Here is a 15,494-nt window from a genome sequence, read left to right as displayed (position 1 = left end):
GTGTTATTCCTTTGCAAAGTGATGTCCTAATGGGTTACTTCCAATATAACCGATCGCCAACGCTCAAGAGCTTCACTCAATCTCATAGGTTGACACTCAAATAATGCTAGAGATATTGCTCTAGGTTTAAGCTTATTCGTTAAGTTTGGCCATTCGTTTAGGGGGTAGAGACTTGTGGAGAAGTATAACCTAGATCATAACAACTTAAAGTCTTAAACAACTCGGTTTGATTCCATTCCAAGAATTGTGCATCTCGATCAATGATAATATTGTGCGGAACTCCATAATATTTCTTCACATTCTTCATCATTAGCTTGGGTGCCTCTGATACTAAGTAGTGTAGGGGAGAAGCAACAAGTGTTGCATACTTCAAGCATAAGTATCGATCCAAGTCCCCTTATTGTAGGCAAGTTTGATATGAAGTCCAAGGAAATGCTCTCTAGTATAGGCAAGGGCTCTAAAAGACCCACCTGCTTTCATTGCTCCACCTTGTCTTGTTAACATATGAGTCACATCTGAAGATATTCCTCCACATCAGTCCTAGGCAAGTTTTGACTTTTCGTGCCAATCAGCCATGTCAGTTGACCAACGGCACGAAACGTACCACTCCATACCAGCATACCATGGGTCAATATGTTAGAGCGTGCCGATGGTCCTTAAAAAAACCTATAAAATCTTAAAAAATACCTGAACATTAGAAAAAGCATAAATTAGGTTTTTTAATTGGAACTAAATGTAAATTTAGTTTCATTTCATTAAACAATATATAAATAAAGAAGATGAAGGGATAGCGGATTTATTTTTATTTTTTTCGGATTTGAGGATACAATTCATCCCTCATCCCTGATCTTGGAAAGAAAGTTGGATTGTAATCATTGCTTGGCCTTTGCCTTCTTGTTGGATTGTATTCACCAACTCCAATTTTTTGCTAAAGGTATTGGCCATGATGTTTGCTTATCCGGGCTTGTACTCTATTACAATGTCAAATTCAACAAAAAAAAAGTCTTACTATCATGCTTGCTTTGCAAAGAGCTTCTTCTGAGTCTAGAAATAACTCACGCGATATTGTCCATCCTTAGCACAAATTGCATTTCGAGAAGGTAGTGCCTCCACACTAGTAAATGATGCACAACCACTCTCATCTCCTTGTGCACAAGATATCATCACTCAATCTCATTGAACTTTTAGGTCACGACTTCAAAGGCTTCCCATGGTTTGGTATTCTGAACACTAGTTCTTAGAACATAGTAGCCTTCAGATCTTGGAGTGTTGCTTCACAGTTTTTTGACCATTATCAAGGGTATCCCTTTACAACTCTATTAGTGAAGTTGCATGCTTCGAGTACCCTGAGATGAAGCGCTAATAATAGTTGACGAAACCAAATAAAGATCTAAACTAAAGCACCTTCTTTGATATTCGTCATTCCACCACAGCTTGCACCTTCGACTTGCCTATCCGAATTGACCCTCAACCAACTTAGTGCCCAAAGAATAGAATTTTTATCTGTGCAAAGGAGCGCTTCTCTCTTTTCATAAACAAAGTAGTTTTTCGGAAAATCTTGAATGCGTATAATGGTGCTTGATATGCTCCTCGAGAGTTTGGTTATAAATGATAATATCATTTAGAGTTTATAATATTATCTAAATAGGTGACCAATCGAAGATGCTTGACATGCTCCTCGAGAGTTTGGTTGTAAACGACAATATCATCTAGATTGGTGACCATGAACTTGTCTAGGTACTTCTTAAATAGTTGGCTTGTTAGAGTGCAGAACATGGCTAGAGTGTTGGTGAAGCCAAAAGGCATCATTAAGAACTTGAACGCTTCGTACTTGGTCACACATATAGTCTTTTGGTTGTAAACAACAATATCATCTAGATTGGCGACCACGAACTTGTCTAGGTACTCCTTAAATAGTTGGTTTGTTAGAGTACAGAACATGGCTAGAGCTTTGGTGAAGCCAAAAGGCATCACTAAGAACTTGAACACTTCGTACTTGGTCACACATATAGTATTTTGTTGTAAATGACAATATCATCTAGATTGGCGACCACGAACTTGTCCATGTACTCCTTAAATAGTTGATTTGTCAGAGTGCAGAACATGGCTAGAGCTTTGGTGAAGCCAAAAGACATCACTAAGAACTTGAACTCTTCGTACTTTGTCACACATATAGTTTTTTGCTTTGTTGCCTTCAACTATCCACACCTGCTAATACCTCGATCAAAAGTCGAGTTTTGAGAAGTACCTTGCCTTGTCCAATTGGTCAAATAAGTCTGCGGTGGAATAAGATACTCGTTCTTCATCATCACTTTATTGAGGGCTCATAGTTGATGTATAATCGGAAACTCACATCTTGTTTCCTTTATAAGAGGATTGGATTTCTAATTGGTGCTTTAGAACTCCATATAAGACCTCTACTTAGTAGTTCACCTAACTTCTTATTGAGCTCTTCCAACTCAAGTGGGGACATACGGTATGAAGGTTTAACTGGAGGTTTCACTCTCGGCTCTAAGCTCAATGCAATGGTCCATGCCCCTACGTGGATGTTGTCTTCGGCAACTTGCATGGCGTAACATCTGCAAACTCCTTCAAAACGTTCACCACCGTAGCATCCTTCAAAATGTTCAAGATGCAATAGGCTCTTGAACGATCTCTAGTTTAAGTGACTTCAGCTTCACTATAGCCACAAATGTTTGCTCGCCTTTGCGTACCCCTTTCTTCAATTGTAGCATCGAAAATTGTTATGGGTCATTTGTTGCTCCTTGAGAAATCGAAACCACGCAGGAGTTGTAGCTATCTATTTGACATAAAGTTCAAGAATGACATTGACACCATCTTAACCAAATACATGAACTTCATCCTTAGGATGACTTGGAAATCATCTAGTGGCATTGTCATCATGTTGGTGCTTCCACTCTAAGTTCCAATCTTGATAGGAATGCCCTTCTCCAACCCAGAGATCAACTTGGCCTTCGAGTTTTTAGCCTTCATTCATCTTGGGCTTTTCTGTAGATTCATTCTAATTTGCCTTGCTTCACGATCAGCCATAAAGTTGTTGGTAGCAACTGTGTCCAATTGCATGGGTTGTTTGGCCATTGAGCTTGATGCACATCATCTCACTACTCCTTGCGTTAAGCAGCTTCTCCTCCACGACCACAAACTCATTTAATAAATGTATTACTACCATCCAAGGTCCTTGTGATTCCTCATCGTTGTTGCTACATTCTAAGCTGCTCGAACTAAGGGCGATAACCTTGCCCTTGTTCAACTTTGAGGGCTTTATTGATGTTGTCTGTGCATTGAATGTCTATTTTTGAGGGCACCCTCTTACCATGTGCAACCCTTCGTGCATGAAGCATCCACTAGTTTTAGAGGCTTTGCCTTTTAAACTCAAATCCTTTTGTGAACTTTTCCTCTTATATATAGTAGCAATCTCTTTCCCTTGGAATACTTGGTTGGTTTCTCGAAGACTACTACTTCACTAAGTCCTTCACGAAAACAAAGTCAATGAGCCTTTTTGTAGCTATGATTGCCCCCACTAGCTCGGTGACTTTCCTTTGATGTAATTCCTATTGCGCCCACGACTTCAAGCTATTGAGTGTTAAACAACTTGTTTATCTCAAACATGTCTTGTATGTCCAGCATTAATATTGAGAACTACATCATGTGGTCTCGCATGAAAGTGGTTTGCCAGAGTTGTCTCAGCTTTCGTCACACAATGAAGTCAATGTTCATGTGTTGAACTAAGTTTGCAACTCTCATTTCATGCCTTCCCATGTATCCACCCGACATTGACCTTGTTAGATCTCTTCCCAATGGGTACATCACTAGAGTTTTGCATCCCCATTCAAAACATGGTTGCGATCGACACTCTAGTCTCTTAGAATCGGACCTCGTTGTTTGGAAGTACTGCGCCATGTTGAATATAAAATTTTTTATTTCCTTTCCCTAACGCCACCTAGTAATGCGGCTTGGATGCCTTCGGATTTTGTGGCGGAGCAATGTAAGTATTGCCCCCTTTCTCGCATGAAGAGCTCTCATGATCCCCGTAATTCTTGCTATGAGATCCACCACAACCTTATAAATACTACATGGGCTCTTGGGTGTTCCATTAGTCCGTCAATTCGAGACTCCATTATGTTGATTTGAGATTCCTCTTTCCTCTTGCGAAATCTGTATCCCAAGGAACCATTGCTAGTATGTTACTCCAAGCACGTTTTGAGGACATTGAGACGAGTTTCTACTATTGCAAGCCTCTCCTTATAGTACTTTTGATTTTCTACAATCGACATTTTAGATTGTACATCCTCCGCTCGGAGAATTGCCAACCTTTTGCTCATCATTTTGGGTGTTGAGCTCCTCTTGAGCTATTCCAACAGCTTGAGATTGAGTTTGCACTTGTGATCCCCCATGGTTGGTTGGGGCAGCTACCCCTTAAGTAGTCTTGCTCAATTTTCCATGGTACTTCATCATAGCAAGTGTGCCAACTTTTATTGTTTCCTCGAATCACTTGTCTGCTATAATACAAATTACCTACGTCGAAAGGTACCCTTATGACATCCATTCGTAAAGGGTCAATTTAAATGTAATCTCACATAGGTCTCAAAGGACTTATAAATTAAGCAAGGATTTGAATACCATACTGTACCGCCCGGTACGGGTGGTACGTACTAGTTTGCTAGCAGACCGGCACGCGGACCGCCCGGTATCAAGTATTTGGCCCTGTATCGAGCGATACGAGGCTATACCGAATGGTAACAGTGTTTCAATGGTCAATTTGAATGTTAGAGGCCTCCTCAAAGGTTTTTAAACCTTTTCCTCCCCCTTATTTCAATCCATTTCACTCGAACACTCTCTTAAACTCTCTCACAATCGCATTCAGCAACTCGTTCGATCCAGAGACATGGTAGCAACATGGATAGTAATGCTTCGATTGATGATGGCGGAGACGTCGGGAAGTCATTGGTCTCGTTTACATAATTTGAGAGTAGTGCATGGACCGAGTAGTATTTTACATATGCTACTCAAGATTCAGATCATAGAATTCGACAAGGTACTGGTCAAGTTTATGCACGAAAGGGGAAGGGGAAGCCAGTGGATGATTTTTAGCAGATGCGATAGAGCCTACACGATGTAGACACAGAATAAAGCTCATCGTATTCACAACTGTAATATTTTGGAGAATCTTATGGCCAACGGTACTACGATATTAGTTGGTCATACTTCTCCGACCAATAGTATGATACGAAGCAACAGATCAATAGCGAAAGTAAATGTTCTGACATTTACTAATATTTGCCTTAAGAGTCGCCTCGGACACGTGATTTATGACGATCAACCCACGAGCATCACTGCATTGATGCACTAATAGCATATGGTGTATCAATACACTATGTCATAGGATTAATTCCAGGATTGGGTCCGACAAACATATCATATTGAAATACAGATACATAGGATCAAGGACCCCGATCCACCACCTATGGAGGCCCGTCGTTCATTTTGGTGGTAAAATCAAGTATATCTACACATATGATTACTTAATTCATTTGAATCTTAAAGTTTAAGTTGTATACAAAATAATCTATCAATTCAAATAATTTTTTATAGATAATTTAATATTAATTGCGAACCTTTTTCAACAGTGGGATGTCATCAATATCTCTTATCATTATGCTGGTATAATGTGCTGCAAATGGTATCCAAAATATATGCAGTTGTGTGCTCATCAGCTATTTGCATTTGTCAAAATTAGTCGTAACCTGAATTATATTCATCATTCACTATTATCATCAGATGTTTGATATAATTTACGTTATAAAATTCATCTAATGCATCAATGCTTCATAAAAAATGACCCTCATATAACAATATATGAATGACCTATTGATGCTCGTCCTGGTGGTTCCTGACCTGTCGTTACCCACAAGGGTCATATCATGAAGGTCATGTTACTTCTTCAAGGATTTTATGTGGATTTTCTCTACCTTTTTATCAAGCCACCTCCACTTTTTGGAGGAGGAAGTTGTATCAAGGATTTATCCGAGGTCCGATACTGATTTGGGTAACCGATAGCGTGCATAGGCTATGTATCAAGCTACCTCCACTAACAAGGAGTTGGTTTCCTTGTTAGTGGGCTATGTATCGGCTTTATAGCAGATAGCATGCAACTTAACTTAAACTAGAACAAATCAGAAACAAGACATAATCATGAAAAATAAGCATGAGAACAAGATGTCAAGGCTTGCATTTACCTTGCAAGATAGAAAATCAAGCTTCTTTAAGAGAAATCTGCATCATCGCAAGAAAAAATGGCTGCAAATCAAGCTTTTATGAGAAAATTGAAGAAAGAGGGGAGCAAACTCTAGAAAGCAAAGAGAAAAATCAAGGAGGAGGATTGTTGGTAGGAAAAATGAGGTGAAATAGGTGGAAAATGGGTGGAAAAGAAGTTGATAGGTCATTGGAAAGCAAAGGCAAGCTTACCATCCGATACACAATGTACCAGTATGAAGACTGATGGTACATGGTACAATAAGCTTACTGGGTGATACACCCAATGTGAATGTATAATGAACAGAATCTACCAGTCTACATATCGATCCATAGTCAGACCAACAAAATGCCAATTGGTATGGACCAATCTGACTGAGTTTTAAAATCTTGGTTATAAATATCTTGAATGTATTTTTCACAAAGGCAGATCGATGAAGATATTATCTATAAAGTTAAAGCAGAATGATTAAAGTGGATGGGTGTGTGATCACCATTTGCCTCTTATAATTAAAAGGAAATATTTATGATATTGTTGTAAGATCAATCATACTTTATGGATTATAATGTTGTAGTTAAAGAACAAACTTGTGAAAAGAAAGTTAGTATTGCTGAGGTTTGAGATGAATATGTGGGTTACCAGAAAAGATTAATTAAGCAATCATTACATTTGTGAATAACTAGGGAGAAAATTGTTGATTGAATATAAATGGGAGAAAATTGTTTATGATGAATTGGAGTTTAGATGTGTTCAATAGAAATTATAGAAATTACCTTATTTCGGGTGGTCCAATCTGGCCCCCTTTTTTATTAAAACAATAGTTTTGTTTTCTTTTCATTTTTTTTCTCTTATAAATGCCTTGATGCCTAGGGCTCATGGCTCATGACCATCACTTGCCGCTCCTCCTCACCTATGGTGCATCTCCTCCTCTCTCCTCTCTGCTGCCTCCTCTTCCTCTCCCTCTTCCTCCTTCCTTTTCTTTCTTCTTTCTTCTTCCTCCCATTTATTCTCTAGCATAAAGGTACCACCATATATTTTGATGTATCGTGTGTCTGTACGTTGGAACGACACACCTTGTTTTCAAAATTGAAAACCTTGGTTAGGTCTTTTTTTTTCTCAAAATATTGTCAGAACCGGGTGGTACATAAGGTAGGTAATGGTATCAATTGATATGCCTGGTATGGTGACTATAACATGTGGTACTTCCTTTATGAATCAGTATTTACTGAAATCTCTTGATCTGTATTCTGGATTGCAGATGGGCTGGCAAATGTTGGTCCATATTGTCTGGTCCATTTGGTTTTTAAATTCCCAATTAAGAGGATATTTCCTTTGTTGAAACAAAACAGAAACAAGGAACCATGCGGTTACTGTTTCGCCTGGATGGGTATGTAAGGCTGGTACATACCAGTTGAGGGCAAACCAGGACACGGACAGCCTCAAATCGCTGGTCTGTATGTGGGTCAGGTGTTAAGCCTACCTGCAGATTTTTAGACCTCAAAGAGGTACATCAGTGTCTCTTTTGAGGTGGAAAAGAGGGTTGACAAGCCCTCTTTTCATCCCTGACATCTATATTTCCTTTCCCTTTCTGTTCACTCCTCTTTTCAGTCTTGAAGCCAGCCATCATGAACCCTCTTGCCCTTCCCTCCAGCTTTCTTCCCTTCCCCCATCTTGATTCTCTTCTCTAATCTTTTCCCTCCCACTCGAATCTCTTCCATATTCAACAAATTGTTGAAGAAGAAGTCTAATTTCTCAAGGATAATGTTCAAATCGAAGATCCATAGGGTGATCTCAAATTTGGTAAATCTTAATCCCTGTTTCTTGGCTTAATGACTCAATTCAGGGGCTTGATTTAAGATTTATGTTTGATTTACACTAAATTAGGACCTGATCCACATAGATCAAACCCAAAACCATGCCAGTCAAGGTTTGTTCTGCAAGGATCTAGGCTAGATCTAGATCCGGACTGATCTATGCTAGATTTGCTTGGTTTGGGGGTGTATCTTCATGGATCTAGGTTTCATTTCATTAAAAGTTAGATCTACTTGGATCTGACCTTGGATTTTTCAAATTCAGGCTAGATAACACCCATGAAGTAGGATTTTTTCAGGGTTTCAAATGCTCAAAACCCTTAAGGGTATTTGTCCGTGCCAACATACTGTGTGCCCAGCCCATACCAGAACCCAGACCACTCTGGTCAGGGACTGGCATGAGTACAGTATCCAAAACATTAGACCATGCAATGCAGTATTCTAGAAATATATCAAAATATTTGTGGTTGTTCATTAGGAAATGCTAATATATTGAGGGTTGATACTTTTAAAGATAGTGTCAATTTTATAGATGCAGCCTACCGTGGGAAAATTGACTAGGTCATCTTTGAGTTCATTGGGCTTGTGAATGTTTAACTTTGTGATAAATATGCTGAATATTTGATAACCATGTCTCAAGCAAGATGCTAATCAAGTGTAGGATTATCTTGTATTCTGTTCTATATGGAAATGTATAGAAAATATATTTTCCGGTTTTATTCATTTTTGGTGGCTTATTTTCCTGAAGAAAAGAAAATTTTTCAGGTCGTGGTGGTTGGACATTTTTGTGAATCCAAGAAGCACCTAATGTCATCCAGCATCTATTGTGTCGTCGGTGAGATATGTGTCAAAGCTGAGATGGTTCAACCAGGTATCTATCGGTGCAAGGTGTCCCCACAGCCACCTGGTCTAGTTAATCTTTACTTGACAATGGATGGTCATACACCAGTTAGCCAAGTTTTGAGTTTTGATTATCGATGTTCACCAAATATTCAATTGGATGGTCAGATCTTTCCTTCTGAAGATGACAGAAACAAATTAAAGTGGGAAGATTACCAGGTGCAGAAGAGACTTGCTCATTTGCTCTTTGCTACCTCCAACAATACATCTATTTTATCTAGCAGGATACCATTGAAATCTCTCAATGAAGCAAAAAGATTTGCAATGCTCACCTCTTCATTGATTGAAAAAGATTGGACGAATTTTTTAAAATTGGATAGCACCAATAAGTTTTCATCTGCATCAACTAGAGAAAATTTACTTGAGCTGGTTTTAAGGAATAAGTTACAAGAGTGGCTTTTGGTAAAGGTAGCTGAAGGTTGTGAAACACCTGGCCATGACAGTCAAGGTCATGGAGTCATACATTTATGTGCTATTCTAAATTATGCATGGGCAGTTCGTCTATATTCCTTGTCAGGCTTGTCCTTGGACTTCCGAGATATTCATGGCTGGACAGCATTACATTGGGCTGCATATTGTGGAAGGTTTGTTATCTATACCTAACATGAAGAGTGTTTTGATGTTGTCTTTTCGTATACTTAGTTTTTTTTGTTCTTTCTTGTATATATACTTGACAGGAGAATTTAAAAGCCCCTACATGGTTTATATGATGGAAACTTGGTGTTTTGTTTGTAGAAGGTGATCTAAATACACTAGAAGCGTTTCAATTGAAAAAAATTGTTCTGTGGTATTCTGTAATATAGAATGTCATTTCATCTAGATTGGTACCTACCAATCTGAGTGTGAACCTGTGCACGGACCACACTGATTTCGGGCAGTCTAGTTTGACTTATTAAATAAATATTTATGGTTTAGTTTAGGGCTCGCATTTGTGAGCCTTCTTTGCGCCGAGCAACAAGCGTGAGCCCTCTTTACCCTCGAGCCACCCGTCGTGGCCCACCACCCACCATGCGCTAACCGATTCGAGGTATGCTTCCTCCTCTTCCTCTTCCTCTTCCTCCTCCACCTCTTCTTCCTTTCTCTTCCTCCTTCCTCTTCCTCCACCATGTCGTCTTCCTCCTTCCTCCTTCCTCTTCTCCTTCTTCCTCTTCAAATCACCGATACATACCAGTGCACCATGTATCTAGTACCAATCAGTGCGTTCTGGTCCAGCCATGGACCAATACCTGAAATGATGATTCTTGGATAGTGTTTTAGTGCACAAACGTTGGCAACAAACCTAGAGTTCTCATATAACAGTCTCTTTGACCCTCATACTCAACGTAGATGAGTCATTTAGATGCTTATCTATCAAGTATATACCGTGCTTGTTGCTTATGCCTTAGGACTTTCAACTGATCCAATTTTGACCTGAAAGCCTGTATGATTTCTTGAGAAATATCCGTATATTTGGTCTTTATACAAAATTCATCATTAAATAATAATTCAGCATTCTTATTCTTCCACCATGGTCAACATAGTTGCCGTATGTGTACCAGTTACCGATGCAGTATGCCAGTATGGATCCGGTCCTCAAAATTAAAAATATTGGTCTTTATGCATTATTCCATCTAATCTTGCAATCCTTGGACAGAAACATTGTTTTGCCTGGTAGAGTAAAGAATTATTTTTTGCTCTTTATACAATAAGTTTGATTCCTTGTGTTATTATGCCACACATGGTCATTTCATCTTGTCATGCTTAGCACAAATACTTGAAGAATCAATAAAAATTCTTTAGTTCCTAGTTCATGTATGGTATTTCTTTGGACTAAATGAAGACTCTTAATGTCTTGCACTGGTGTTCAATTAATATGATTGTAGTTAATTGGTATTTATTTTGACCAAATGATGAAGACTCTTAATGTCTCACACTGGTGTTCAATATCCATGTTTATTGTCTATTAACGTGCCTTTAATTTTGTAATTCTTTAAATGCTGTTTTAGATATATTATTACACTATTACCCATTTCTAAAGTACCACTATCTAAAGTACCTAATGAGAGGGCGTTCTTGAATGGTTGATGATTTGGTTGACCTTTCAGAAAGAGGAAGTATTCATCGGTCATGGATCATAATGTTTCTTATAGTTTGTTTTTCGTATAGACCTTATCAAGTCATACTCGAATTCTAAGTTCTTTCAGCTCATTCCGTTTAGGAAAAATATTATTCATGGGTGCATACTGTTGGTGATTCTCTGTTGAATGCACTTTGTTCTTCTAGTAATAATATGCAAATAATGTATTACAAGTACATGGAACCATGATGAAGTATGATATCAACATACTGAGTAGTATTTACTAGTCGGAGCCATACCATTAGAATACTTATCGTTCTCTAGTAATTTGGTACTTAAATATTTTGATATCTTTTCACTGATGTCCCATGATATACCATATTATACTGATGTGCTGTACTAGTCCAACAGTGTCCTGGAATATACACCCTTGATTCAGATATGGTCTAACTTAGTCCTCCATTTGAGTTGTCAAAATCATGATTTAACTTCAGTTCAAGAAAATTTTACTGATAAATTCTCATTCAAATGGTGTATGTAATTCTACCCTCAGGAATGGAATCTCAAATCTATTTTACTTAGTAATTAGTATAGAGTTCCCAAGAGCTATCAATTTGCTGACAATGAACTGCAAACATATTGCTGTTCAACTCTTTGATCAGTAGCTGTTACTAATTTCAGTTTCAGTAATCTGATGGTATTCTACTGGTCCACGATCGGACCAGTAAATACTGATCAGTACGATCCATACTGACTGCAATATGAGACAATGGGATATAAGTAACCAATATGTGAAACCGTGGTCATTGCAATGACATATAAGTAACCAGCTAATTCTGCATTGTCCTGCTCCTGAAGGTTTATTTATCAACCTAAACATAAATTCAACCGTCCATAAATTCACTTTCTTCAAATCCATCTATAGAAATATTTGGCATCCTGCATTTAAAATGGCATAAGAAAGAAAATAATGGAACATCTAGCATGTTATAAGATTCATGGTTCTTAGTATTCATACAATGGAATCCTTAATATTGTCAGATGTATGATCCAACATGCAAGGAATGTCATCTTGTAACACCTGACTGTATCTGTCGCTGATTGCCCGTCGAATACATACTGGTGTTCTGAAAAAAGGGCCAACAAATGGCTAAAAATAAAAAAAAAACTATTTTTAGGGTTTTCCCCTAAATTCTTTGTATATAAATTATATTTAGATAAGAATAAAATGTATCTAAACCACAAATGAATATAAATATTATGTTGTAAGGATGAAAAATTATCTTTGTCTTTTCGGATCCATTAAGGAATGGCTATCACATGGTCCTTCAAAAAGGAACAACTTTGCCACACTGTCCTCTTTTGAAGGAAGTTGTTTCTGATTATCTTGTATCACATTAAAAAAATTTGTTATGTTGGATTAGGTGTCAAAACTTTAAGATTGGAGACAAATTCCATCAAATCCTGATTTACAATCCCTCATCCAAATCAAGAAGTTAATTTCATTGATTAGAAAGATTAAACAAATGAGAGTGTGAGAATGAGTGAGAATGAGAGTTAGAGAATGTGAGTGTAAGAGGGAGGGGAGGAAGATTTAAATGGCCAAACAGTGCCCAACGATCAAATTGACCATTGAGACCTGAATATTGATGGGTATGGTCGAAATCCAACCATTACCAACTCTTATCATTCGGTACTGGTCAAGTTTCGACCTTATCAGGCATGTATCGCCTGGTACATCCCCTTGCAGCATACTGCCCAAGAACAGGCTGGTCCACGTATCGGTCAGCTAGTGGTCTGGGACATACTGTCCATTTCATACTTATCAGCCAGTATGTCAAACCATGCCGACATGTTCAGTATCTTGCTGTCCCATATTCCCAAAGACAAGTTGTATTTATTTCTTTTATTTATCAAAGAATCATGCTGTCCCATATTCCCAAGGATCAATTATAGTGGATTTACTTAAAAGCAAGTTATGTCACTAAGTTGCTAGTCCCAGCGTACTAACATTTAAACTTGTTTTATTAGACATGAGTGTGATTTGGCAGTCTCATACAAATTCAGAAGCACATGCAAGATGTATTTGAGATTCTTAATAGGTTCTTTAGGTACTTGCTAATGCATGATACACTTTCTCTGCACATTGCCTCTCCTATTCCAGGTTTCTTTCCCACTCCATGTTACTAAGATTATCAACAACATATGTGGAAATTGTTCATTCAGGGAAAAAATGGTCGCTACACTTTTGTCTGCTGGAGCAAATCCTAGCTTGGTTACAGATCCTACTTCTGAAACCCGTGGGGGATGCATTGCTGCTGATCTGGCATCAAAACAAGGTTATGAAGGCTTGGCAGCATATCTTGCAGAGAAAGGACTAACTGCACATTTTCAGGCTATGACATTGTCTGGGAATATAACTAAACATGGAATGCCTACAACAAATACCTTAGCTGACTCCGAAAATGTGTACCCTCACAAATTTAGTGAGCAAGAACTTTGCCTGAAAGAATCATTAGCTGCATACAGGAATGCTGCTGATGCAGCAGATCATATACAATCGGCAATAAGGGAGCGTGCTCTAAAGCTACAAACTAAAGCAGTCCAGTTGGTCAAACCTGAGATGGAAGCATCCCAGATAGTTGCTGCTCTGAAGATTCAGCATGCCTTCCGCAACCATAACAGATGGAAGTTGATGAAGGCTGCTGCACGAATACAAAGTCATTTCCACACCTGGAAAATCCGGAGGGATTTTGTCAACATGCGTAAAAAAGCTATCAAGATTCAAGTAAGATGTGTTTATAGACTTCCCCTTTCTTGTGAATTTTGCCAACCACTTCCCGACTATAAAAGCAAAAACAAGTTTTTGTTTGCAGGACAAATCTGTTAAAATTGCTCTCTAGTTATAGTAATTCTTTGCTCTCGTTATCTAGTAGATTTATTTTATGTTCACTGTTTGCAAGTTTATCTTTTGGAGGTGACAAACCTGTTATGTTATTTTGGTGTTTCAGCTACAAAAGCCTTGTTCAATTGAATTTTGGATGTTGTATGATTCTCTTAACCAGTTTAATAATAATACCTAAACAGGCTGCATTTCGAGGTCATCGAGTGAGGAAGCAATACCGCAAAATTGTTTGGTCAGTCGGAGTACTTGAGAAAGCACTACTTCGTTGGCGGTTGAAGAGAAAAGGTTTACGTGGCGTTCAAGTCAAAACCACAAAAACAATGAATATGACACCGGAAAGTACCGGAGAGGAGGAATTTTATCGAATTAGTAGGGTGCAAGCTGAAGAACGGATGCAGAGATCAGTCGTACGGGTTCAAGCGATGTTTCGTTCATATCGAGCACAGCAAGAATATCGAAGGATGAAAATGGCACATGAGCAAGCAAAGGTGACTTTTTTTTTTTTTTTTCACTAAACCATACCCGATTTGCTACAAAAACCTAAAATAGCATATGAGCACCAGCACTGACAATTCTGGGGATAGCCATGTCCATCTTGCCAACTTGCGATTAAAGAAAGGAACCTGTCTCCTATAAACCAAAAGCCTACCCTCTTACATCTGTGATCGCCAACATGGCTGAACCAGGAGCTGTCTTTGGCTGCAAATGGTTGATGTGTTGTGCAATTCCTGACAATTTTAATCTTCTCTAGATTGAAAGGAACTTCAAGTTAAATGCATGAAACTACATAATCCAATTTCAGCATAGTGCCCATATCTCAGTACACAATATAAAATTTGGTTCCAGAGCCAAAGGGAAATACGTATCATGCTTCATACCACAATTGATATAATAGCAAATAATGTGGTTAGTCAAAAAGAAGTTTTGGTTGCTTCAATGCTACTTCATTGTTTTTCATTAAACTTTGCTTTTTGATCCTGCAGCTGGAGTTCTGTGACATGGGTCAACTTCAGTAGTATTTCGTGAGTCTCCAAGAACAGAAGCTTTCACAACTTGATTCTGTATGGATAAATAGGTGTATATAGAATTTTTTTTTTCTGTACCAGTCAAAGTGGAAACTAGCGTTGTTCCTTCTGATTAAGCTATCTGAACCATTGAAACTTGCATGAAATTTCTGCTCCTGTACATGGTGATTGAAAGAGCTCTGCCATCGGCTGTGAAGATTGAAGGTCACAGCAGAAGCAGATTTTTGGTGTTACCTAATTGGGCGGTGTCGTGATATGCTGTAACAGAGTGTTCTCAACTCCCAAGTTGAGAGCATCAATGTATGTTAGCCTACACAATATATTGTTTTATTTGTTAAGATATCCTGTTTTATTATTCTAATCCATAAATGTCTCACCACTGTCAAAACCATTGTACCATCTATTGTTATCTACAATTGTTTTATCATTTGAACCTAGACATGTCTTGATGTGAATTGAGAAAGAACCCAGGTGGGTGTGATATCTGCCCTAAGTTGCGAAGAATTATCCGTTGAAGTATAAA

General features: G+C 38.3%; 1 protein-coding gene across 3 annotated transcripts in view; it reads left to right on the top strand.

Moving 5' to 3' along the window:
• The window catches only part of LOC103985612 (calmodulin-binding transcription activator CBT), a 51,919-nt gene extending 36,587 nt beyond the window's left edge, over positions 1-15,332 (top strand). For all 3 annotated transcript variants that reach the window (XM_009403362.3, XM_009403361.3, XM_065109583.1), the window contains exons 10-13: positions 8,851-9,569; positions 13,268-13,829; positions 14,129-14,434; positions 14,930-15,332. In XM_009403362.3, coding sequence (XP_009401637.1) covers positions 8,851-9,569; positions 13,268-13,829; positions 14,129-14,434; positions 14,930-14,962 — 1,620 coding nt within the window. In that variant the 3' untranslated portion in view covers positions 14,963-15,332. The remainder of the gene's footprint in view (positions 1-8,850; positions 9,570-13,267; positions 13,830-14,128; positions 14,435-14,929) is intronic.
• The last annotated feature ends 162 nt before the right edge of the window (positions 15,333-15,494 follow it).

This window comes from Musa acuminata, chromosome BXJ2-5, assembly GCF_036884655.1.
Source record: "Musa acuminata AAA Group cultivar baxijiao chromosome BXJ2-5, Cavendish_Baxijiao_AAA, whole genome shotgun sequence".
NCBI lineage: Eukaryota > Viridiplantae > Streptophyta > Magnoliopsida > Zingiberales > Musaceae > Musa > Musa acuminata.
The sequence above is the reverse complement of the archived record's forward strand: the minus strand, read 5'-3'. Positions and strand labels throughout refer to the sequence as shown.